This window comes from Thalassophryne amazonica, chromosome 11, assembly GCF_902500255.1.
Source record: "Thalassophryne amazonica chromosome 11, fThaAma1.1, whole genome shotgun sequence".
Lineage (NCBI taxonomy): Eukaryota > Metazoa > Chordata > Actinopteri > Batrachoidiformes > Batrachoididae > Thalassophryne > Thalassophryne amazonica.
Window position 1 is genome coordinate 50,011,239 of NC_047113.1, and position 23,924 is coordinate 50,035,162.

At 39.2% G+C, this 23,924-nt stretch overlaps 1 protein-coding gene and 1 long non-coding RNA gene across 2 annotated transcripts in view; one reads left to right on the forward strand and one right to left on the reverse strand.

Annotated features, from left to right (window-relative positions):
- The window catches only part of si:zfos-80g12.1 (sestrin-3), a 33,850-nt gene extending 11,871 nt beyond the window's left edge, over nt 1-21,979 (forward strand). The window contains exons 2-9 of the mRNA XM_034181589.1: nt 10,837-11,028; nt 11,152-11,334; nt 11,558-11,803; nt 13,581-13,689; nt 13,819-13,943; nt 14,346-14,512; nt 14,651-14,795; nt 21,167-21,979. Of these exons, the coding sequence (XP_034037480.1) occupies nt 10,837-11,028; nt 11,152-11,334; nt 11,558-11,803; nt 13,581-13,689; nt 13,819-13,943; nt 14,346-14,512; nt 14,651-14,795; nt 21,167-21,256 (1,257 nt within the window). The 3' untranslated portion in view covers nt 21,257-21,979. The remainder of the gene's footprint in view (nt 1-10,836; nt 11,029-11,151; nt 11,335-11,557; nt 11,804-13,580; nt 13,690-13,818; nt 13,944-14,345; nt 14,513-14,650; nt 14,796-21,166) is intronic.
- LOC117520270 lies at nt 7,912-14,339 on the reverse strand. Its single transcript, XR_004563588.1, has 3 exons — nt 14,136-14,339; nt 9,519-9,523; nt 7,912-7,924 (listed from the first exon to the last, which is right to left on the reverse strand). It is a non-coding gene; the product is annotated as an uncharacterized LOC117520270 (long non-coding RNA).
- Nucleotides 21,980-23,924: the final 1,945 nt, after the last annotated feature.

Consider the following 23,924-nt stretch of genomic DNA (forward strand, 5'->3'; position numbering starts at 1 on the left):
GCCTGAGATGTGCACTTTGCTTATAGCATGCACACAGATACAGATTCTTTGTCATTGTAACCAGTACAACGAAAGTTAAGGTGCAAGTCTTTCAGTACAGATATAAACCTGATTAAACCATATGCCAACTTGTAAGGTCTGGAGAAAAAAAGAAAAATAAACGTAAAATTTAACCGAATGAAAGAGGTACGTCCAGAGTGCAAATTAAAAAAAAAACAAAAAAAAGTTGTATTCTTAATTATTACTTATTAGGCCTACTTGTGCTTATTCTTTGCACCATGCACATTTAATTCAATAATGTATTATTGTTGTTAAAACTTTATCTTTGTGCCAAAAAATTCTTATACTGGTGCACAATAAATTGTGGCTATGCCTTTCAATATGGCTTGGTAGGTCTCGATATACTTTCAACTTAAAGTAGATCTTGGTTCAAAAAAGGTTGGTCATCTCTGATCTAGGATGTTTGTTTTGCACATACATTTTGTGTGTAAAATCTTTTTAATGGGACATGAATTATTGCCGATTTTCCCGCCTTTCCTTAAAATATACATTTGGCATTGGGGTGAAAAATACTCATTCACATCATTTTAATTATCTCGCATATGACTTTTGTTACCACATTAAGGTGTCAGCAGACTAATCAAAAACTGTAAGATGTCAGTTCCTGCTGCGCCTACGTAATTCTGCTGAACTGTAGTTCCTGTTTCAGTTTGACTTTTCCTGATGTATGCCCAAACGTGTTTGTTAAACATAAGCACTAATTTTGAGATGGTTGCTTCTGTTACTGCAGATCCGTTATTCATAGTTAGACATAATTACTTACTTGTTGGGATTTATGTTTGGCTCCATCTTCACATTTTTAGTAGGCGTGTGTGTGTCTATATATGTGTATATATATATATGTATATAGAATCTTTCCTCTTTGAGATTTTGTGCAGACTGATGATCAGAGGAGTGGACAGCAGAGTGAGAGATATTGTGGATTACAGGGTTTCCTGTATGATGCAGTTTTAACTGGCCTAACCAATGTGTCACTACATTCATCTTGGCTAAAAATCTGAGCAGGGTAAGCTTTTGCTGAAACAGAGAATTGAGATTAGGTTTCATATAGTGTCAGAATTTCTCTTCACGTTGACGTTGCAATATTAACAGTTGATCTGTTTAAATATGCGCTATGTCAATAGCACACATGCAGAATGAAAACAAGCATGGTGGAAGGTGAAGTTCAAACCCTTTGAGGAAGAAGAGTTCAGGTGACCATACTAAGCGTGAGATGAGCCCGCACACACTCCACACTGGGTGACAGATGTTATTGCTGTGTGTTTATGGGATAACAAACAAAAATACACTGAGCAGACATATGTGCATGCAGAAGAATGAACATTTTCACCATATTTGCTACCAAAATTATTGAATTATCCTGTACATAATTTAATCAAAACATCCAGATTTTCATGTGCACACAGTAGTATGTTGAGCACTATAATTTTTTTTTTTTTTCCCTCTATGGCCACTCCCAGTGACATCTTCATTCGCATATCTTGGGTGTCTGTTTCTTTAAAAGTACACAGTGTTTTTGTTTTATTTAGTTTTTATGTCAGCTGCACCCGTTCGAGGTTTCAACAATGGAAACATTCATTTCCACCTTACACAATTTCTTTACGGAAATCTGGTGGACTTTAGCCACAAGTGAGTGTGATGAACGGTACAATTTTTCATATTACAATTAATATTATCACAAAAATGCTATTAAATTGTGAATACTGTGATATAATTTTAACTCCTGAGATTTAACTGTTAGTGTAATCAGTTGATTGTCATTCAGCACAAATCTGTGTAAACTGCAATAAATAAATAAATGAAAAAAATCTGGTTTCAGCTTTGTAATTGCTGATCCCAGTCTCTGATTTCACTGTAAATTGAATATCTTTGAGACTTTTGTCTGCCGGCCTGCTAAAATAAAATGTCTGCCATTGTTAGACTGGCCTCTGAAATTTTGGAATAGGCTTTTTTTTAAGTATCTTTGTCATTTTAAGACTGAGCAATTTAAAATGTTTTTGTGGGTTGGTAGTCAGATTTATTGTGGCTACAATTAGTGTTGGAAAAAAATGATTATTGAATCAGTCTTTTGACAAAAAACAATTAATGAATGATTAATTTGTCATGGTGAAAAGGCCAGTCACTCTGGTTACAGCTTCTCCAATTTGGTACTTTAGTTTTCTGTTTTACATAGCTTAAAATTGCAGTTGTTGTTTGTTTGTTTTTTTTTAATTATGGTCATACAAAATATTACATTTGAATAAATTAGCCTCCTTGTTTGTGGGAACTTTCTACTTGTCAGTTTACATTGGCTGATAGTTTATCGGCTAAATGATTGCTTGATAACACAGATCACATGGATTCTGTAGGTTGTGCATTTTTAATACAACTCTAAAACTGATAATTGCTGTTCACAATTTCCAACATCACATTTTCCCAAATCCCAAGGTAATATCTTCAAATCAAGTATGAAACAAATCTTCATATATTTCAAGCAATCACAGAGTTTAGGTGTCAACCTGTCTCTGTTTTTCAGGCAGTTTGTGAAATTGGCCTGTTTTGATTTGACAAAGCACGTTAAATTGTTGATGGTGCACCACAGCCACCACTGACATTTACTGTTTTAACACAGGGGCTCTGTGCTTCTGTTTTGTTTGTGTGAATGGGACTGATTGAACAAAGACTGTTCACAGGCTGTCACAAGAACTGATATTATCAGTTCATGTTAGAGTCCCTTAAGCCTATACTGCATTATGCTCAGAACTGTCTGAGGTGGGGGAACTGAGTGGGCTCATTACGTGAAGTCCTTAATAAATGGCGTTCTGAAGCATTTACTCTGTGTGCTGCCGGCACATTCCTTTCAGTAACCATGGCATTTACTGCTATGAAGCAGTAACCTTATTTTTGCAGCTCAGGATACTAATCACGAGCTGTTGTATTTGCAACAAGATACTTAAGTGACTGCTAATGAAAACAGATCTTTGATTGGCAGGCACCTGTGTGCTCTGTGTACCATCGAGCCCAGATCAGTTCTTGTGGTTGTTGACAAACGAGTGTGGGTCAGGGTCTGTTTTCCAGTTCTCGCTTGCTGCCCTCTTCCCTCCTGTTTTCAGATCTTAGGAGATATACTAACCTAATGTGTGTATGTGCTTGATAGCACTTTGTCTAGCATCTCTCAGAATGCAGGTAGGTTCAGAGGTGAATCATCATGAATGAATGAATGAATGAATGAATGAAAACTGTTTATTTCGAACATTTGATACAACAACAATTACAAGATAGATCAGTAAAGACAACAAAAAAGTTCCTACTGTGTACCCAACATGTCCGAAAAGGGGTAGGGTGAAGCATCAGCTTATTTATCCCTACCCCTTCTTCCCCACAACCAGTAATACCCTTTGCCACATATACACATAGATTCCTACACACCTAAACCGATATCAATATATATATATATATATATATATATATATATATATACACAAACATAAATATACACCTACACATACCTACTTACATACAAAATACTACATATTTACAAGCCAAAGCAAAAAACAAAAACACCCTAACCCTCATTACCCTTCCTCCTCCCTATACCTAGAAAAAACCATATTTTTGTACCGCTGTTTGAACTGGTTCATGCTTGGACATTGCTTGAGCCCCACTCCCAATCTGTTCCACATCCTCACCCCACAGACAGAAATACAGAAACCTTTTAATGTTGTTCGTGCCCACTGATGCTTTAAATTAAATTTCCCCCTCAGACTGTAATCCCCTGATCTGTTAAAAAACATATTTTTAATATTTGCTGGAAGTAAATTGTTTATTGCTTTATACACAGTTTGTACTGTTTAAAAATGAACCAAGCCTGTGAATTTTAAGAATTTGGATTGTAAAAATAGTGGATTTGTATGATCTCTATAGCCAGTATTATGAATAATTCTTATAGCTCTTTTCTGCATTACTGATAGTGATTGTGTTGTACCTTTATAAGTATTACCCCATACCTCTGCACAGTACTGTAAATATGGTAAAACCAGTGAGCAGTAACGAATGCGGAGTGAGTTGTGGTCCAGAATATGTTTCGCCTTGTTTAGAACTGAAATGCTTCTTGACAGTTTACTTTGTATATGTTTTATGAGTCTTCCAGTTTATCTTATCATCTATTATCACCCCCAGAAACTTATTTTCATGTACCCTTTCAATATCTACCCCCTCGACTTGTAACTGAACCTGTATGTCTGTATTACAATAGTCAAATAACATGTATTTTGTTTTACTTAAGTTTAATGATAATTTGTTTGTCAAACCATATTTTCAATTTTCCCATTTCTATACTGATCCTCCTCAGTAACTCCTGCAAATCCCCCCCTGAACAAAAAATGCTTGTGTCATCTGCAAATAATACTAATTTTAATATTTTGGAAACATTGACAATATCATTTATATAAATTAGAAACTGTTTTGGACCCAATACTGACCCCTGTGGGACGCCACAAGCATTGTCCAAGCATGATGATGTATATTCCCCCAACTTCACAAACTGTTTTCTGTTACTTAAGTAGCTTCTCACCCAGTGCAACACCAACCCCCTAATCCCATACTGTTCAAGTTTATTGATTAATATGTCATGATTGATTGTATCAAAAGCCTTTTAAGGTCTATAAATATTCCAACTGAATGTAATTTGTGGTCTATGGCGTTTGTAATCTCCTCAACTGATTCTATTAATGCAAGTGATGTTGAACTATGTGCTCTGAATCCATATTGACTATCAGTAAGTAATTTATGTTTATTTATGAATTTGTCTAATCTATTATTGAATAACTTTTCTAATAATTTGGAAAATTGTGGAAGCAAAGAAACAGGTCTATAATTTGTGAAGTGGTGTCTATCCCCAGTCTTATACAGCGGCACAACCTTAGCTATTTTCATTTGATTGGGAAATTTACCGGTTTGAAATAAGTTACAGATGTATGTTAATGGTTCTACAATCCATTCAATGACATGTTTTACCACCACCATATCAATTTCATTTAAATCGGTAGATGTTTTATATTTACAATTATTCACAATGTCTATAATTTCATTTCCATCCACTGCTGTGAGGAACATTGAACAGGGATTTCTTTCTATGAGATTATTATCCCAATCCTCAGGTTGGGAATCGGGAATTTTTTCTGCCAAGCTTGGTCCAATATTTACAAAAAAATTATTAAAACCGTTGACTACCTCATCCTTATTTTCCTTCTTGACATTATTATCAATGAAATACTGAGGGTAACTCTGTTTTTTATTACCATTTTTTATAATGCTATTTAATATATCCCATATTCCTTTAATATTGTTTTTGTTATTACATATGTTACTATAATATTCCTTCCTACATACCCGTATAATATTAATCTATTTTTGTATTTCTTATATCTGTTTTCTGCCTCTTTAGTTTTATGAATTCTCTATACAGTGTATTTTTCTTATTACATGCATTTCGTAACCCTTTCGTCATCCATGGTCGAGCTTGGATTTTTTGTTTTCTGTAGTCTTGCTTAATTGGACAATTTTTTATCATATAATGATGTAAATATTTGTAAAAAAGTTTCATATGCACTATCAACATCACTTTCACTGTATACCTTTTCCCAGTTTTGCTCCTGTAAATCCTTCTTTAGTGTGTTCATGTTTTCCTCTGTCCGCACTCACCTGTATTTTATTTTCTCCTCTGGCTGATTCCGCCGATGGTTTCTATTATAAACGATGAAAACTGGTAGATGATCACTAATGTCATTGATTAATAATCCACTCAGTGTTATTCTCTATCATTGCTGAATATATTATCAATTAAGGTGGCACTATGGGATGTAATTCTGCTTGGCCTGGTGATTTTTGGATATAAACTCATACTGTACATTATACTGATAAATTCATCTGTTATTTTATGCTTATTTGGATTGAGCAGATCAATATTTAAGTCACCACAAATGAACACAGTTTTTTGATTAGTTTTTGAGAACATTTTTCCCATACAGTCGGTGAATGTTTCAATACTAGATCCTGGTGCTCTATATATACAGCTGACTAATACATTTTTGCTTTTTTCTTCACATATTTCAATAGTTATACATTCTAATAAGTTATCAATCACAGTTGTCATATTGTCTACTATTTTATAATCCATGTTCTTATCCACATACACAGCCACTCCTCCTCCACTCTTATTTTTTCTGTTTACACAATTAAATTCATATCCATCCAGTTCAAAATCCATTCCTTTATCTTCATTGATCCATGTTTCTATATAGCAATTATGTTAAATATTTTTTAAACTGACTTAAATATTCTTTAATGTTGTTAAAGTTTGCATATAGACTTCTGCTGTTGAAATGGATTATTGATAATTTGTTATCCATTCTAATGATCCGATTAAACTGTTCATCTGTATAATAGCAACAACTGTCATTGATATTTGAGAAGAAATTATTGTCTGGGTCTATATCGTGCTCCAAGTCCAGTACATTGTGGTCTGTGTATTTAAATGTTCTCAGTTCTACTTTTCCATGATCAGCAATCCTTTGAGTTATATCCTTCTTGTCTCCAGATGTAGATGAATAGGTAGTAGATGAATAGGTTCCTCTGGTTTGTGTCATGGTGTTGTGATGTGTTTGTGTCCTCATACCTTATTGGTCATATTTGTCCAGATCCTCGATGTTCCTGATTACCATAACCTTTGCTTGTTCTGGTGTTCCATTCAATTTGATAAATGTTTTGCAGTTGGATGTCCATGTCTGTTGAATTTTTCCCTGCTTTTTTAAGAAACGAGCTTTCCTGGCGATGTCTGTTTCTTTTGGTCAGATGTTCATTGATGAATACGTTTGTTCCTTTGAGTTTCCGTCCCTGTTTTAACAATGCCATTTTATGTTTTCTGTTGACAAACCTCATAACTGCTCGCTTGTCTCCATCCTCTCTCCTGGGCAGGGGGTGGCACGCTTCAATGTTATTACAGTCCATCTGAATACCTTTAGATTGCAGGAAGTCAGCCACCTGTTGTTCCACTGAGCTGGCCTCCTGCTCACTGGCCTCCCCTCCGCTGTCTTCTGACACCGCCCGTGCGTAGGATCGAGGTTTAATATGAATTCCTGTAATAATAACGTCGTTCATCCTTGTGTACTGTTCCAACTCCGCAACACGGTTCTCCAGGTACACCAGACGCCGGTCTTTCTCGGCATTCTGGATCCGGAGAGCCTTCACTTCTTCCACCAGCTCCATAATGGATTTCTGCTGCATTTTAACCACAGAAATTTCCTCAGACAAAAAGTCCGGGGACTTCTTGATATCATCTCCCTCCTCCGCCGTCAGTGCCTTCTTCGGACCCATGGTCAGATAACTCCGCGCTGGCGCCTCGGGCCTCGGTAAAGCCGCGCCGGTGGAACTGCGCTGACGCCTCGGGCTTCAGGTGGAGCCGCGCCGGCGGATGTGCGCTGACGCCTCGGTAAAGCCGCGCCGGTGGAACTGCGCTGACGCCTCGGGCTGATCACCAGAAGTCAACAGCAACGACGATCATGAACATCAGGAAGAAGTGAAATACCTGGAAGTAACAACTTGGACTGGTGCTGAAACTAAAAGCATAAGCTCTGCTAGTCACTGTACGCTGAGCTGGAGCTTTAATCACTTTACAGTTTGTTCCATAATAATTTGGACAGTGACACAATTTTTGTAATTTTACCTCTGGAAAGGTAGCATAGAATGTATATTGTTTTCTTACACTGCCATTACATAACCACATTTTTTTGCGCAACACATACTTGCCATTAGGGGTCAACTGACATGGCTTTTTAATGGCCGATACCTATTAGCGGCACATACCGATATTTGAGGTTGATATTTGCTTGCAGTAAAAAGGTATCGAACTTTAGCATAACACACTCTTTACACAAAAGTTTCTTTAAAATGTTTTGCAGCATATATTTAATGCACAGAACCTTTCAACATGGCTCATGCAAGGAGCTATAAATAACATTATGAAGTTCAACAAATAAATACATCCAACAGAGCTCCAGTCTGCACTCTGCTATCTTCTTCCATGCCAGTCTGTCGGACAGCAGCCTTTAACATTGACAGGCTGAACTTGTGACGTCAAACAAATCAAGTAGTGCTGTGGGAGGGACTTTGAGCCAAACCAGAAAGCAGAAATTCGTATTTTAAAAGACGGATATGGGCAAACAGCCCCTCGGTACCTGAAGTCAGGGGCCATTGGCTCGATATGATGGGCCCTTCATACACATCAGTGGGCAGAATAAATTAAAGAATTGTAATAAAGTAACTTGTAATGTTTTGTAATCGACTGTAAAACATGCAACGTGAGGCAGTTTTAATGAAATATGATGCATAGTTTGTTTTATGTTATGTGTAGGTCATAAATGTTTAAAAGGTTAAAACACATTAGTATTTGATGGGCATAGCATTGGTTTTCTTCAAAAAGGACACACAGTAGCTTCAGTCCAGTGAGCCAGAGAGCTGTGGCAGGTAATTTAACACCCTGAGACTGTGTAAATGTAAGCTTATACACAGTACTGTGTATCCAGGAAGTATTCACAGCGATTTCATTTTTTCCACATTTTATGATGCATCCTAGTGCTGCGCGATTTAACCGTGACACAGTATAATTTTGGCCGACGGTAGAGATTTGGACTCCACCGACTAATTGCGATAATGGCCTCAGAGTTTTTTGATCCAGCAAAACTCCTCTGTGAAGCGGCGGTGTGTGTTTTGCATGTGAAGTACAGTAGTGTTCAGAATAGTAGTGCTGTGTGACTAAAAAGATTAATCCAGGTTTAGACGTATATTTCTTATTGTTACATGGGAAACAAGGTTTCAGTAGATTCTCACAAATCCAACAAGACCAAGCATTCATGATATGCACATTCTTAAGGCTATGAAATTGGGCTATTAGTAAAAAAAAAAAAAAAGTAGAAAAGGGGGTGTTAAAAATAATAGTAGCATCTGCTGTTGAACACCCCCTTTTCTACGTTTTTTTTTTTTTTTTTTTTTTTTTAACTCATAGCCCAATTTCATAGCCTTAAGAATGTGCATATCATGAATGCTTGGTCTTGTTGGAGTTGTGAGAATCCACTGGTACCTTGTTTCCCATGTAACAATAAGAAATGTACTCAAAACCTGGATTAATCTTTTTAGTCACATAGCACTACTATTATTCTGAACATGACTGTAATTTGCTGTGGCGGAGAGGGGTGTTCTGAGCTGAGGTGACTGATTCTCACTGCTGTTCATGTAAGTTTGTGAGATGCCTATTCTGTTGCTGATATTTGCAAAGCCATTATTTATTTCAGCCGACACACAGGTCGTGACGCACGTTCCGTCATGACCTGAATCAAACATTTGAGAAAGCGCCACATTTAATAACGCAAAGATTTTTTTCGGAAAGGCACACACCTGCCTACATATAAGGTCCCACAGTTGACAAAACCTTTTTCACATTGTCGTTATTGGGTGTGTAGAATTTTGAGACAGAAAAATTTTTTATTTTATCCATTTTGGAATAAAGCTGTAACGTACAAAAATGTCGAAAGGGAAGCCTGAATACTTCCTGGATGCACTGTATATACTTGACAAAGCCTGCGTGACTTCACCCATAGATTTTTCTATGCGGACCCGGAACAACCGATATGAAGCTCAAAGTGACGGCATCCCTAATTATGCATAACTTCATGGATTAAAACGTGAAAACTAAGAAGTTACAAAAAAAAAGTCACCTCCTATACAGTTGGCATGAAGGGTGAAACTACCTATTGAGACCAAAACTGTGTTTTGTGCCAGGCTGTAAACATGTTTTATTTCTGCTCTAAACCTGGACATTTTAACATGGACTTAAATGGAAACCTGTTCACTTTTGGAGGCAGCGTTGAGTGGCCTGTCAAGGAACTGCAACTTTTTCTTCTTGTGGAAGGGCTTAATCTGAGCCCATTGAAGCTTACCACTTGAAAAGTAATGAGGGCCTTCTTTTTTTGGTTTAGTTTTTTGTGTGTGTGTGTGTGTGTGTGTGTGTGTGTGTACATATACATATCTCAATGGTTCACATTGCCAGATATTTGATACAAATCAGAACTGTTGTGGTGTACTTGTCAAGTAATAGACTCCACTCCAATAAAATGGCTTTGCCACCTGCTATAGACAATCAAGTTCAGGTCATTTCCGCAAGCAGTGATTATAATTTTTCTGTGATATGTTAGGATAGTAGCCATCTTGCATCACAGTTTGTATTAAAGGAAGATGTTTGCCAATATTAGTCCAGTCCAAGCTATAGTGAGTCATTTGGCTTAAATCAGACTCTGCTGTCAGGTTTCACATGCTGGGGAACTGGGTCATCAACCATGGCTGCAGTCCCAGACACCTTTACTGAGGGGCTGCCGTGTGATGGCGACAGTTGTAATAAATGGCCTCACCTATGAGGGCAGGCCAGCTTTGGTCTCCACACGAGGCTGTTTTCTTTGGCCGCAGGCTTCTTGGCCCGGTCATTCCTGTGTTTGTTCTCATTTTCTCTGTTTTTGCTGCTGCAGAGCTTCCAACTCTCACATTAGTTCCTTCAACTATAGTTCCTCCCAACATGTAAATCCTCTTTCAGAGGATCAGTCCGTGTGGGGTGGGTGGGGGCCAATGTTAGGCTTAGTTCGCTGCTGAAACATGTTATTACAGACATTATGTGTGCCTACAGTCAGTCATATTTTCTAATAAAAAATTTGGTGCATCTCATGAGATGTCATACTGTTGACTTCTGTTCAGGTAATCGGTGAAAAGGAGCAAGTGTCCCTGCTGTTCATGAAAGCTCTGGTCAGCAGGGGGAGCATGGATGCCGTGTCTCAACAGATGGCGTCTCATCCACAATACTTGGAGAGCTTCCTGCGCACACAGCATTACATCCTGCACATGGATGGGCCCCTGCCACTGCCGTACCGCCATTACATCGCAATCATGGTCGGTAACCTGGCTGTTCATGCGGACACATGCACAGAGTCTCGCTGTATGTTTTGAAGGACTGACCCAGTGCACAGAGGTTAACATGCTCTGTTGTTTCTGTCTCCTCGACTTGTCCTCTAGGCTGCAGCGCGGCACCGATGTAGCTACTTGGTGTGCCTGCACTCGGTCCGCTTTCTGAGGGTAGGTGGGGACCCTTTGTGGTTACAGGGGTTGGAAGCAGCACCCCTCCGCCTTCGCCTTCTTGACCATATCAACAAGGTGCTAGCTCACCAACCCTGGCTCATTGCGTTCTCACACATCCAGGTACAAAAATGCATCATTCAGAGAATAATCAAGCACATAAAGCAGAACAAAACTGTATTAAATTTTAACTTGCAGAAAATACAGTATTATCCCTCTGCAAAATATGTATTTGAAGAATTACTTTCCTTTTTTGTCTCTGGTCTCCAAAGGACTTTTTTGTGTTTGTGTGTGTGTGTGTGGGGATCTTGGCATTTTTTTTCCCTGACCTCTGTCTTCCCTCCAGACGCTGCTGAAGTCGGGCGAGCAGTGCTGGTCTCTTGCTGAGCTGGTCCAGGCTGTGGTGATTCTGGCCCACTGCCACTCACTGTGCAGCTTTGTGTTTGGATCCGGCACAGACTCAGACTTTGTCTCCCTCTCCAAATCTCCTAATGGAACCCCTCCACCCTTCTGCCCCCTTGATGCTGCCAATGGCAACACCAGTGTGCCTCAGTCGCTCATCTCTCCGTCTGAGCACATAGCACGACGACAGGTAACAGTTCAGATATATCTCTTAAGTCAAACAAATATCGTGGGTAGGGATAGTCATCGTTAACATTTTCACAATGCTGCTATTACGCTTAGTGGCAGTGGTACTTGAATGGCATTCTTATCTGTACTTTTTGGAGAAAAAAATTAACAGACGTAGCGTGGGGGGCTGTTCAGAGCGGCACTGATCCGAGAGAGGGACGAGATCTGCGCCACTCTGCCCACATGCAGGCTCCAAGAGTGGGAAAGAGACAGAGTTGCATGCAGGCTCCAAGCTCTCAGACAGAGCTCTGTTCCTCTTTCCCCGGGGCATGACTAGCTCGTGGTTACTTGGTGTTAAGAGCACAATATTTAATGATAGATCATAAAGGACAGGGAACACCAGACACTGTTAGTTTTCTCTGCATGCTTGACTGTTTAACATAGCCGACTTGATTTGTTTCAAACGTCTTTCACAGTGATGTTTTTATATTGGTGGTTGGCATGCTAACATCTCCCTAAGATGTTTTCTAAATCACTTTAGAAGTATTGTCTGGTTACAAAAAGTGTTGTGTGTGTTTTTAGATTTAGAAGTTTTTAGTTCTTGTTAACTCTTACAAAATATATGAGGGAAAAATGCTAACCATATTAGATTTAAAACAGAAATACATGTTTCTGGAATGTATTCCTCCATCTTAGATTATTTTGTTTGTGTGAGCAACCACCTGATATCACACTGCCTTTTTACTCAGATTGGCAGTTGACATGTTGTCGTTCAGCATTTACATAAAATGGAGTCTTTTGTCTTTTGTTGCTGCAAAACGCCCACTCTGATTGAAAATGAATGGCGGGTTGTTGCTTTGCCTCTGTCACTGTTGCTTGTAGCGAATGTGACTGTAGGGTTCTACATAGCAATAATACATTTATTTCCTTATTTTTTCAGTGCTGGAAGCAGTAGGCTGCCATTAAGGGGCAGAGATTAATATGCCCATCTTTAAACATTAAGCCTCCGAGCCTGTTTAAGACCATGTTTCATTACACGTGCCTAATAATGCTTTTTTTCTGTCCTGTTGAGCATATTTTGAGTAGTTTTTTCCCCCTGTTCTCTCAAAAGGATGTTTTAAACCTGCTATAGAAATAGATCAAAATGCATTAAGTAAAGCTGCAAACACACAAACCTATTTATAACAAGTGGTACCAAAAATTGCATCTGTTTTGCTTTTCTCTGTAAAAAAAAAAAAAACAAAACTGCTGCATAATGAGCTTCTCTGTTGGATTGTAACATTTAAATTTTTTGTTGGAAATATCCTTTTGCCTTATGTTCATAGCAGTGTTTATAATTCTTTGCCAAAATCGAATGCAACATTCTTTGGCACATGCCTCCAGCAAGAGTTGAGTGTCTATCGGTGCACTGAAATAAAGCAAAAGCTGTTGGGATGTTTACTCTACAAGCCATGGATTTAACATGCTATATTCAAATTCACCAAATCTCTTCCTCTCACTTGATTGACTGAACTGAAGTTTGAACCCTTTAGCAAGCAGGCATTTAATTGGTTTCCTATTTTGACAAAACAAACAAACAAAAAACTCCTAAAAAATAAATGCCCTTTGTCATATCTGTTAAAGAAAGCGACATACTGTTTGATCTGCAGCTGTGTCCAGGTCAGTGCCAAAGTTTCACTGGCGCATCACCCTTACGATAAGCAATATTCTCACCAATATATTCAATTCCATAAATGTCATCAAATAATTTCCAACAAAAACTATCAGTTTAGTTTCATGTCTGACATCTCTGTTGGTAGCCTTTGGACTCCGGCTGCGACACTATGTGTCAAAAGGACAGGAGTCAAAAGTCTCAGGAGGAGAGGAGAGAAGAATGTTTTATGCAGACCCAGACACTCCAGCAAACAGGTAAATGAGCACGGAGCTGTAAATCAGTGTTACATTTACGCAGTCAGACTTTGGTAATTGCATGCCGCTGGCTTCACATCTGCGCCTTCCAGCCTTCAGCTCTGTTGCTTTCATCATATCTTTATTTAGACACTGACGAGGAGGAGGAGATGATATACTTTGCAGACCCGGTGCGTTTTATCACAGACCCTGACTTTTGCTATCAGGAGTTTGCCCGTAGGGAGGAGGACCACTTCCAAGTGTTTCGAATTCAGGTGAGGACACAGAGAAGGTGACTCACACACACAGTGGCAAACAGGTCGTATTAAAACAGCGCTCCCTTAGCTTACAATGGACTGAACTCCGTAACTATAGCGACGGCATTCCTGCTGTACCCTCTGAGCATACTAGTGGTTGATTTTACTGTATAATGCAACACTTCTGACAAAAATAGGTCAAGTTTCAACTTTCTTTCATGCTTTACTGCAACAGCCAGTTGAAGCCAGGTTGCACAAGTGCACTTAAAAGTGGTCTGCGTTTATATTCAGATGATAAACTGGTGGCAGCGTTCAGCAGAACAGCTCATCAGTCTTGGGTTTTAATGTTTTTCCCACTTTGTTGCGGGGGAGTTTATTCATGATAGTGTGACCTAAATATTCCTTGTATTCCTCCTGCAGGACTATTCTTGGGAGGACCACGGCTTCTCTTTAGTTAACAGATTGTACTCTGACATCGGGCATCTGTTGGACAACAGATTCCGCAGTGTCACCTCCCTCCCATCAGTGCACAGTCCAGATCTGAAGAGGGCCATCTGGAATTACATCCACTGTGTGCTAGGAATCCGGTAAGAGTAAAATCCAGGTTTTGTTTTTAATTCTACATAAGATTTTCAGCAGAAATCCTAACAGCAGCAACACATTTTTACTCATGACAAGCTTAATTTTCTTTAACAAATGAATGTGTGTTTGGTTTGTGGTTACAGCTATGATGATTATGATTATGGAGAAGTCAACCAGTTGCTGCAGCGGGATCTAAAGCTGTACCTTAAGGCTGTGGCCTGTTTTCCCAATGCTACCAAAACCTCCCTGTGTCCGTTGAGTTGGGCTCCACTCAAACCTTCCGAACAGGTGAGAGGTCACACACGCACATCCCTTTGTTGCTTCCAAACTCCACTTGTTATGGAACAAAATAAATATAGTGACATCACCTTTACAGTGGAGTTATTAAAAGTGGCATGCATTACTTATTTTATTTCCCACAAACCTGTCAATATTTTGCTAGCAGTGCTCATACAGTAGTGTTCAGAATAATAGTAGTGCTATGTGACTAAAAAGATTAATCCAGGTTTTTAGTATATTTCTCATTGTTACATGGGAAACAAGGTTTCAGTAGATTCTCACAAATCCAACAAGACCAAGCATTCATGCTATGCACACTCTTAAGGCTATGAAATTGGGCTATTGGTAAAAAAAAAAGTAGAAAAGTGGGTGTTCACAATAATAGTAGCATCTGCTGTTGACGCAACAAACTCAAAACCATTATGTTCAAACTGCTTTTTTTAGCAATCCTGTGAATCACTAAACTAGTATTTAGTTGTATAACCACAGTTTTTCATGATTTCTTCATATCTGCGAGGCATTAATGTTGTTGGTTTGGAACTAAGATTTTGCCCGTTTACTAGTGTACTTGGGGTCATTGTCTTGTTGAAACACCCATTTCAAGGGCATGTCCTCTTCAGCATAAGGCAACATGACCTCTTCAAGTATTTTGACATATCCAAACTGATCCATGATACCTGGTATGTGATATATAGGCCCAACACCATAGTAGGAGAAACATGCCCATATCATGATGCTTGCACCACCATACTTCACTGTGAACTGTGTGGCTTGAATTCAGAGTTTGGGGGTCGTCTCACAAACTGTCTGCGTCCCTTGGACCCAAAAAGAACAGTTTTACTGTCATCAGTCCACAAAATATTCCTCCATTTCTCTTTAGGCCAGTTGATGTCTTCTTTGGCAAATTGTAACCTCTTCTGCACGTCTTTTATTTAACAGAGGGACTTTGCGGGGGATTCTTGCAAACAAATTAGCTTCACACAGGCGTCTTCTGTCACAGCACTTACAGGTAACTCCAGACTGTCTTTAATCATCCTGGAGCTGATCAATGGGTGAGCCTTTGCCATTCTGGTTATTCTTCTATCCATTTTGATGCTTGTTTTCCATTTTCTTCCACGCGTCTGTTTTTTTTTTGTTTTTTTTGTCCGTCCATTTTAAAGCATTGGAGATCATTGTAGATGAACAGCCTATAATTTTTTGCACCTGCGTATGTTTTCCCCTCTCCAATCTACTTTTTAATCAAACTACGCTGTTCTTCTGAACAATGTCTTCAACGTCCCATTTTCCTCAGGCTTTCAAACAGAAAAGCATGTTCAACAGGTGCTGGCTTCATCCTTACATAGGGGACACCTGATTCACACCTGTTTGTTCCACAAAATTGACAAACTCACTGACTGAATGCCACACTACTATTATTGTGAACACCCCCTTTTCTACTTTTGTTTTTACTAATATCCCAATTTCATAGCCTTAAGAGTGTGCATATCATGAATGCTTGGTCTTGTTGGATTTGTGAGAATCTACTGAATCTACTGGTGCCTTGTTTCCCATGTAACAATAAGAAATATACTCAAAACCTGGATTAATCTTTTTAGTCACATAGCACTACTATTATTCTGAACATTACTGTACATTGATTTAGTGTTGCTAGATACTGTTGGTTTCCAACTGAAAAGCTGTTCAAACACTGACAATACACACTGTTTCATGTCACTGTTGAACAGACAAAAATGTCGAGGAGTAAATGTGTACATGTCTACCTCACTAAATGTAAATACATTTTTAAGTGATTATACACTTTTAAAACATTATAGTTAACCTTACATTAGCCTAGGCATACTGCAGCTGTCCCACAAAGTTGAAACAAGTGGCGTGCCGAGTGGTATGAAGGTTATTCAATTTTATTCAAGAGTGTGGTCTTTTAGTTTGAGAGCTGATGTACTATAAGTATGATGTATTAATTTTGCTCATTCTCTAAAACCCAGCTTATCCTTGTTGAGGTCGTCTTGTTTTGTGGTGGTTGGCATCCAGCTTAATGGTGCATTTCAGCCACCTTCTGCTCTGGAGTGTGTCGGAGAGAGTACCTAATTCAGATCAGTAAGCAAGAACAGCTTTTCACATGTAGATGGTGTCATCTTGTGGACATAGATGATAATCCACTATTACCATTTGTTGACATTTGAAATTGGACTCATGATCAGTTAATTTTTATACCGTGATGTTTTAAATTTGTATTTGGTCTATTTGTTAGCAGTTTAATTTGTTTTTACAGGGTGTTTTTCCCAATGAAAGCTGGTATTCGTCAGGGGTGTGTTCTAGCTCCTACAGTGTTCAGAATGCTTGCATGGATTGGGCGTTGGGTAGGGTTGTGGAAACCACTGACTTGGAGGCTTTTGTTGCCAAGGAAATGTTTACTGACCTTGACTTAGCGCATGGCGCTGTGCTTTGTACAGTCAATGGATGCTCGGATTGCAGCGCTTCAGAAGCTGAATGAGGGATCAGAGTGTCTGGGTTTGAGATTGTTGCAGATCAAGATGAATATTCAGGCTTTTAACAACTTCCTGCCCACAACCATCAGAAGCATATCTGTATGTGGTGAAGGAGTTGAACTTGCAGAGACATTCACTTATCTCAGCAGTGATATGTCTCTGGGTACTCTGCCTTCGAGATTGAGAGTCGCCTGGGAAGAGCTTATGGAGTCACGAGGTCAGAGGTGTTTGGCGATGCCAATATCTTTGCAGGAGAATGAAGGTCTAAGTCTTTAGAGTTCTGGTGTTGCCTGTTTTTTGCTGTATGGTTATGAGACTTGGGCGCTAACCAGTGACCTAAGGCGACGACTGGATATCTTTGGTACTAAGTGTCTTTGAAGGATCTTTGGGTACCGCTGTAATGACTTTGTATCAAATGGGCAGTTACTGAGAGAGACCGCGATGAGAAGCATCACTCCCATTGTGAGGGAGCATCAGCTGCAACATTTTGTCCGTGGTTGTTTCTCTCAGGATAATCAAGCACGCAGGTGCCGGAGTGTTGTAGACCACAGTGGCTGGAGAAGATCAAGGGGACGTTCACATTTCGCTTGGCTGCGACAAATGGTTATTTTAAAAATATGGGAATGGACCGGTTGTCTGCCTGGGTGGTTACCACCCGGGACCTGGGGTGGTGGTGTGGATGTGGCAAAGTGCAGCACCAGCACATGCAGTCAGACTTGAACTTGATTTCCTGTTATGTTCTCTTTTTTTTTTTTAACATTATGAATTATAATTTTTTTTTTTGTGTGTGCAAAACGTGATACAGTAGTGTTCACAAATATAGTAGTGCTATGTGACTAAAAAGATTAATCCAGGTTTTGAGTATATTTCTTATTGTTACATGGGAAACAAGGTATCAGTAGATTCTCACAAATCCAACAAGACCAAGCATTCATGATATGCACACTCTTAAGGCTATAAAATTGGGCTATTAGTAAAAAAAAAAAAAAAAGTAGAAAAGGGGGTGTTCACAATAATAGTAGTGTGGGATTCAGTCAGTGAGTTCCTCAATTTTGTGGAACAAACAAGTGTGAATCAGGTGTCCCCTATGTAAGGATGAAGCCAGCACCTGTTGAACATGCTTTTCTCTTTGAAAGCCTGAGGAAAATGGGACGTTCAAGACATTGTTCAGAAGAACAGCGTAGTTTGATTAAAAAGTTGATAGGAGAGGGGAAAACTTATACGCAGGTGCAAAAAATTATAGGCTGTTCATCTACAATCATCTCCAGTGCTTTAAAATGGACAAAAAAAAAACCAGAGAGGCGTGGAAGAAAACAGAAAACAACCATCAAAATGTATAGACGAATAACCAGAATGGGCTCACCCATTGATCAGCTCCAGGATGATCAAAGACAGTCTGGAGTTACCTGTAAGTGCTGTGACAGTTAGAAGATGCCTGTGTGAAGCTAATTTATTTGCAAGAATCCCCCGCAAAGTCCCTCTGTTAAATAAGACGTGCAGCAGAGGTTACAATTTGCCACAACACATCAACTGGCCTAAAGAGAAATGGAGGAATATTTTGTGGACTGATGAGAGTAAAATTGTTTTTTGGGTCCAAGGGCCGCAGACAGTTTGTGAGACGACCTCCAAACTCTGAATTCAAGCCACAGTTCACAGTGAAGACAGTGAAGCATGGTGGTGCAAGCATCATGATATGGACATGTTTCTCCTACTATGGTGTTGGGCCTATATATCGTATACCAGGTCAAAATATTTGAAGAGGTCATGTTGCCTTATGCTGAAGAGGACATGCCCTTGAAATGGGTGTTTCAACAAGACAATGACCCCAAGTACACTAGTAACCAAGCAAAATCCTGGTTCCAAACCAACAACATTAATGCCTTGCAGATGTGAAGAAATCATGAAAAACTGTGGTTATACTAGTTTAGTTATTCACAGGATTGCTACAAAAGCAGTTTGAACATAATAGTTTTGGGTTTGTAGCATCAACAGCAGATGCTACTATTATTGTGAACACCCCCTTTTCTACTTTTTTTTTTTTTTTTTAACTAATAGCCCAATTTCATAGCCTTAAGTGTGCATATCATGAATGCTTGTTTTGTTGGATTTGTGAGAATCTATTGAATCTACTGGTACCTTGTTTTCCATGTAACAATAAGAAATATACTCAAAACCTGGATTAATCTTTTTAGTCACATAGCACTACTATTATTCTGAACACTATTGTACACTCAACAAAAATATAAACGCAACACTTTTGGTTTTGCTCCCATTTTGTATGAGATGAACTCAAAGATCTAAAACTTTTTCCACATACACAATATCACCATTTCCCTCAAATATTGTTCACAAACCAGTCTAAATCTGTGATGGTGAGCACTTCTCCTTTGCTGAGATAATCCATCCCACCTCACAGGTGTGCCATATCAAGATGCTGATTAGACACCATGATTAGTGCACAGGTGTGCCTTAGACTGTCCACAATAAAAGGCCACTCTGAAAGGTGCAGTTTTGTTTTATTGGGGGGATACCAGTCAGTATCTGGTGTGACCACCATTTGCCTCATGCAGTGTAACACAGCTCCCTCGCATAGAGTTGATCAGGTTGTCAATTGTGGCCTGTGGAATGTTGGTCCACTCCTCTTCAATGGCTGTGCGAAGTTGCTGGATATTGGAAGTAACTGGTACACGCTGTCGTATACGCCGGTCCAGAGCATCCCAAACATGCTCAATGGGTGACATGTCCGGTGAGTATGCCGGCCATGCAAGAACTGGAACATTTTCAGCTTCCAAGAATTGTGTACAGATCCTTGCAACATGGGGCCGTGCATTATCCTGCTGCAACATGAGGTGATGTATGGCACAACAATTGGCCTCAGGATCTCATCACGGTATCTCTGTGCATTCAAAATGCCATCAATAAAATGCACCTGTGTTCTTCGTCCATAACAGACGCCTGCCCATACCATAACCCCGCCACCATGGGCCACTCGATCCACAACATTGACATCAGAAAACCGCTCACCCACACGACGCCACACACGCTGTCTGCCATCTGCCCTGAACAGTGTGAACTGGGATTCATCCGTGAAGAGAACACCTCTCCAACTTGCCTAACGCCAGCGAATGTGAGCATTTGCCCACTCAAGTCGGTTACGACGACGAACTGGAGTCAGGTCGAGACCCCGATGAGGACGACGAGCATGCAGATGAGCTTCCCTGAGATGGTTTCTGACAGTTTGTGCAGAAATTCTTTGGTTATGCAAACCGATTGTTTCAGCAGCTGTCCGAGTGGCTGGTCTCAGTCGATCTTGGAGGTGAACATGCTGGATGTGGAGGTCCTGGGCTGGTGTGGTTACACGTGGTCTGCGGTTGTGAGGCTGGTTGGATGTACTGCCAAATTCTCTGAAACGCCTTTGGAGACGGCTTATGGTAGAGAAATTAACATTCAATACACGAGCAACGGCTCTGGTTGACATTCCTGCTGTCAGCATGCCAGTTGCACGCTCCCTCAAATCTTGCGACATCTGTGGCATTGTGCTGTGTGATAAAACTGCACCTTTCAGAGTGGCCTTTTATTGTGGGCAGTCTAAGGCACACCTGTGCACTAATCATGGTGTCTAATCAGCATCTTGATATGGCACACCTGTGAGGTGGGATGGATTATCTCAGCAAAGGAGAAGTGCTCACTATCACAGAATTAGACTGGTTTGTGAACAATATTTGAGGGAAATGGTGATATTGTGTATGTGGAAAAAGTTTTAGATCTTTGAGTTCATCTCATACAAAATGGGAGCAAAACCAAAAGTGTTGCATTTATATTTGAGTGTATGTACAACTGAAACTGTTGTTATAGTTCTCCTCACTGTGAATCTTGTCTCGTCTCCCTCAGATTCACGTGAATTTACTCATCATGGAGGCTCGGCTGCAGGCAGAGCTTCTGTATGCGCTGAGAGCCATCACTCAGTACATGATCGGTTAAGTGCTGCAAGTAGCATGGACTCGAACTCTGCACCGGTACAGAGAGACCAAGAGAGGAAGATGGAAATTCAAGCACGAGATGGTAAAGTGGGAGCGAGAGGCACTTTTAAGGACACATAACATTTATCATCTGTGCCTCATAAATGTGCTTATTTTCTTTTTCTATATTTATACCATAATGTGCCACCCCATCTTCAGATCCTTTATTGTGAAGTCCTCGTATCAAATGTTTTGGTTTTCAAAGGTTATGTGCAATTACTAGAACTGTTAAAAAAAAAAAAAAAATCATGTTCCAGCTTGGTCTGAAACTGCTTAGTTGTAATAGTGTGTTACAAAACACTCCTTTTTTTTTTTTTGATCAGTTTTCTTCCAGTAATAATTCCCCCACCCCCACTACCCATTTGTGGTGGGTTGGACAATCCTTGTCAGTGTTGGATGACAGTAAGCAAACTTTAAAGAGTTTTGCTGTCAAACCTCTGTAACATTTCGTATTAATGCTGATCAAGAACAAATGTGTCACTGCTGGGAGTTCGGTCATCACTAGTTTCTTTTATTAAGCACTTTTAAAGAAAAAACTTTATATTTCTAAAGCTAGGTAGCTCTAATTGAGGATATGTAACAGTGTTTTAGAATTGTCCAGTTTTCAAACTTTGCTTTTGTTTCAGCTATGAATTTTTGAGTAGTTATAAGATCCCTAAAACTTTCAATGATTTCTAAATAGGTTAAGAGTCTTTGATTTCTTTCATACAGTAAAGATGAAGCTGTTTACTAAATGATTATTAATAATGTCCTGAAGGTAAATTGATGAATAGATATCCCCTCCAAAAAAGAAAAAAAATAAGTAACTGTTCAGCTTCTCCTTTTGAAGTTTACTTCTGGTTATCAATTCAAAATCTGCGGTACAATTTGTAAAGCAGAACTGTGTAGAAAGTGATACACTTCACTTTTTTTTTTAACATGTAAACGGTAGTATTATTTTATTTGTGGATGTGATTGTAGGATCCGCTTTATTTGTGCAGCAGCCTTGGTAGATTTAGATGTGTGAAAGACTCTAGGATTAGCTGTTAGAATGTGCAGGCTGTGGGGAAGAAGCTCAAGAACATATCAATACCGGTGCCTTCAGAATCAAACTGCAAGTGCTGCTGCAGTGAAGCAGGAGACTGAATGTGCAGCTGAGCAACACCCACCACCTGATGAAATGAAACTTAGTGTTTCCCATATGATGGGATGATGTTTTCTTGGTGTTGGTTGACACCATTTCTGATGTTGTTGTGGCTGGGATTTTTTTTTTCTTCATAAAATACCTTCAAACCCTGTCAACCCAGCAAGAGCCTTTGACGCAGATGGATGTTTAAAATATTTCAGCTTTACCACAAATGTTGACATTTAAAAATAAATGAAAAAAATGAATAAGTAAAAAGGCAAAAAAACTTTTTTTGAAAATGTGAAGAAATGTCTTCTATAAAGATGCTCTATGGAGGGAAAAAAAAACACAAAAAAACCTTTTTGTCTGCTGTCATCTTTTGTCCAACAGTTGACCTAATTTATTTGCTCCAAAATTCCTTCAGGTGCACCATGAGGTTTAAAGTTATTTGAAATTAACTTCACTTGTTTTTGATAATCTAGCATAGTGCACATCAGGTTTTTTTTACTTTTGAAGCTGGAATACAGATTTGAAAACTTGAATGCGATGATGGATGCACAAAGACCAACAGGACACTTTATGCTCCTCATGAAACGTGTTTTTAAAATGAACTTGTAACTTTCTTAATATGAACCACAACATATTCCAGAAATGGATTTAAAGTTTCTAATATGAAATTGTTGGATATTGTGCAGTGTATACTTAGCAAGATTCTTGGACAACAGCGCCTCTTAGTGGTTGTCCTGCAGACCTGATTCTAAGCATCTTAAGTCAATAACTTGGACGACGTTGATTAAACAATTTATTGAGATTCACTTCAGAACTGTTTGTCATCTCCGGTTGACTTTACGTGTAAAGAAAGGAGTTTTTTTTTTTGTTTTTTTTTTGGATCGGGCAGAAGAGAAGAAAAAAAAAAGTTAAAAACATGACTGGTTTATGCACAAGATATTTTCCTGTTGAAACTAAACTATCAATTGGGGAAGTTTTACTTACAAAACTAACTGCTACTTTATCATCAGTGGAGGACAGAAAACGTAACTGTAACTACATGGAGACCTGGTTTAACAGAGCAGGTTATGGTTTGATCCCCAACTGGTTGAGTGTCACTGAGCCAAGACATTGTTTCGCAAATGACAACTTCGAAAACCACTCACCCCACACACAGGTGGCAGGGATGAAAAGAAATAAAACACACCAGGTAGGAACAACACTTCCTCCCCCCAGACCTCCACTCAAAGACAAAAGTAAACTACAGACATCAAAGCCTCAGGCAGTGAATTTGATGTAAAGGATTTTTTTTTCCTCAACATTAAATCAACCACCGCCTTTTCTATCAACTTAAATCATGTTTCTAACACTTCATTGTTAGAGGAAGCCTGTTCAGTGCACAGCTTTCTAAAACAATTACTTGTTATAAATTTATCATGCAGTTTGAACACAATCACATTGCTTCCAAATGTAGTCCTTAAGTGATTATTGTTGGGGACTGCACACACACACACACACACACACACACACACACACA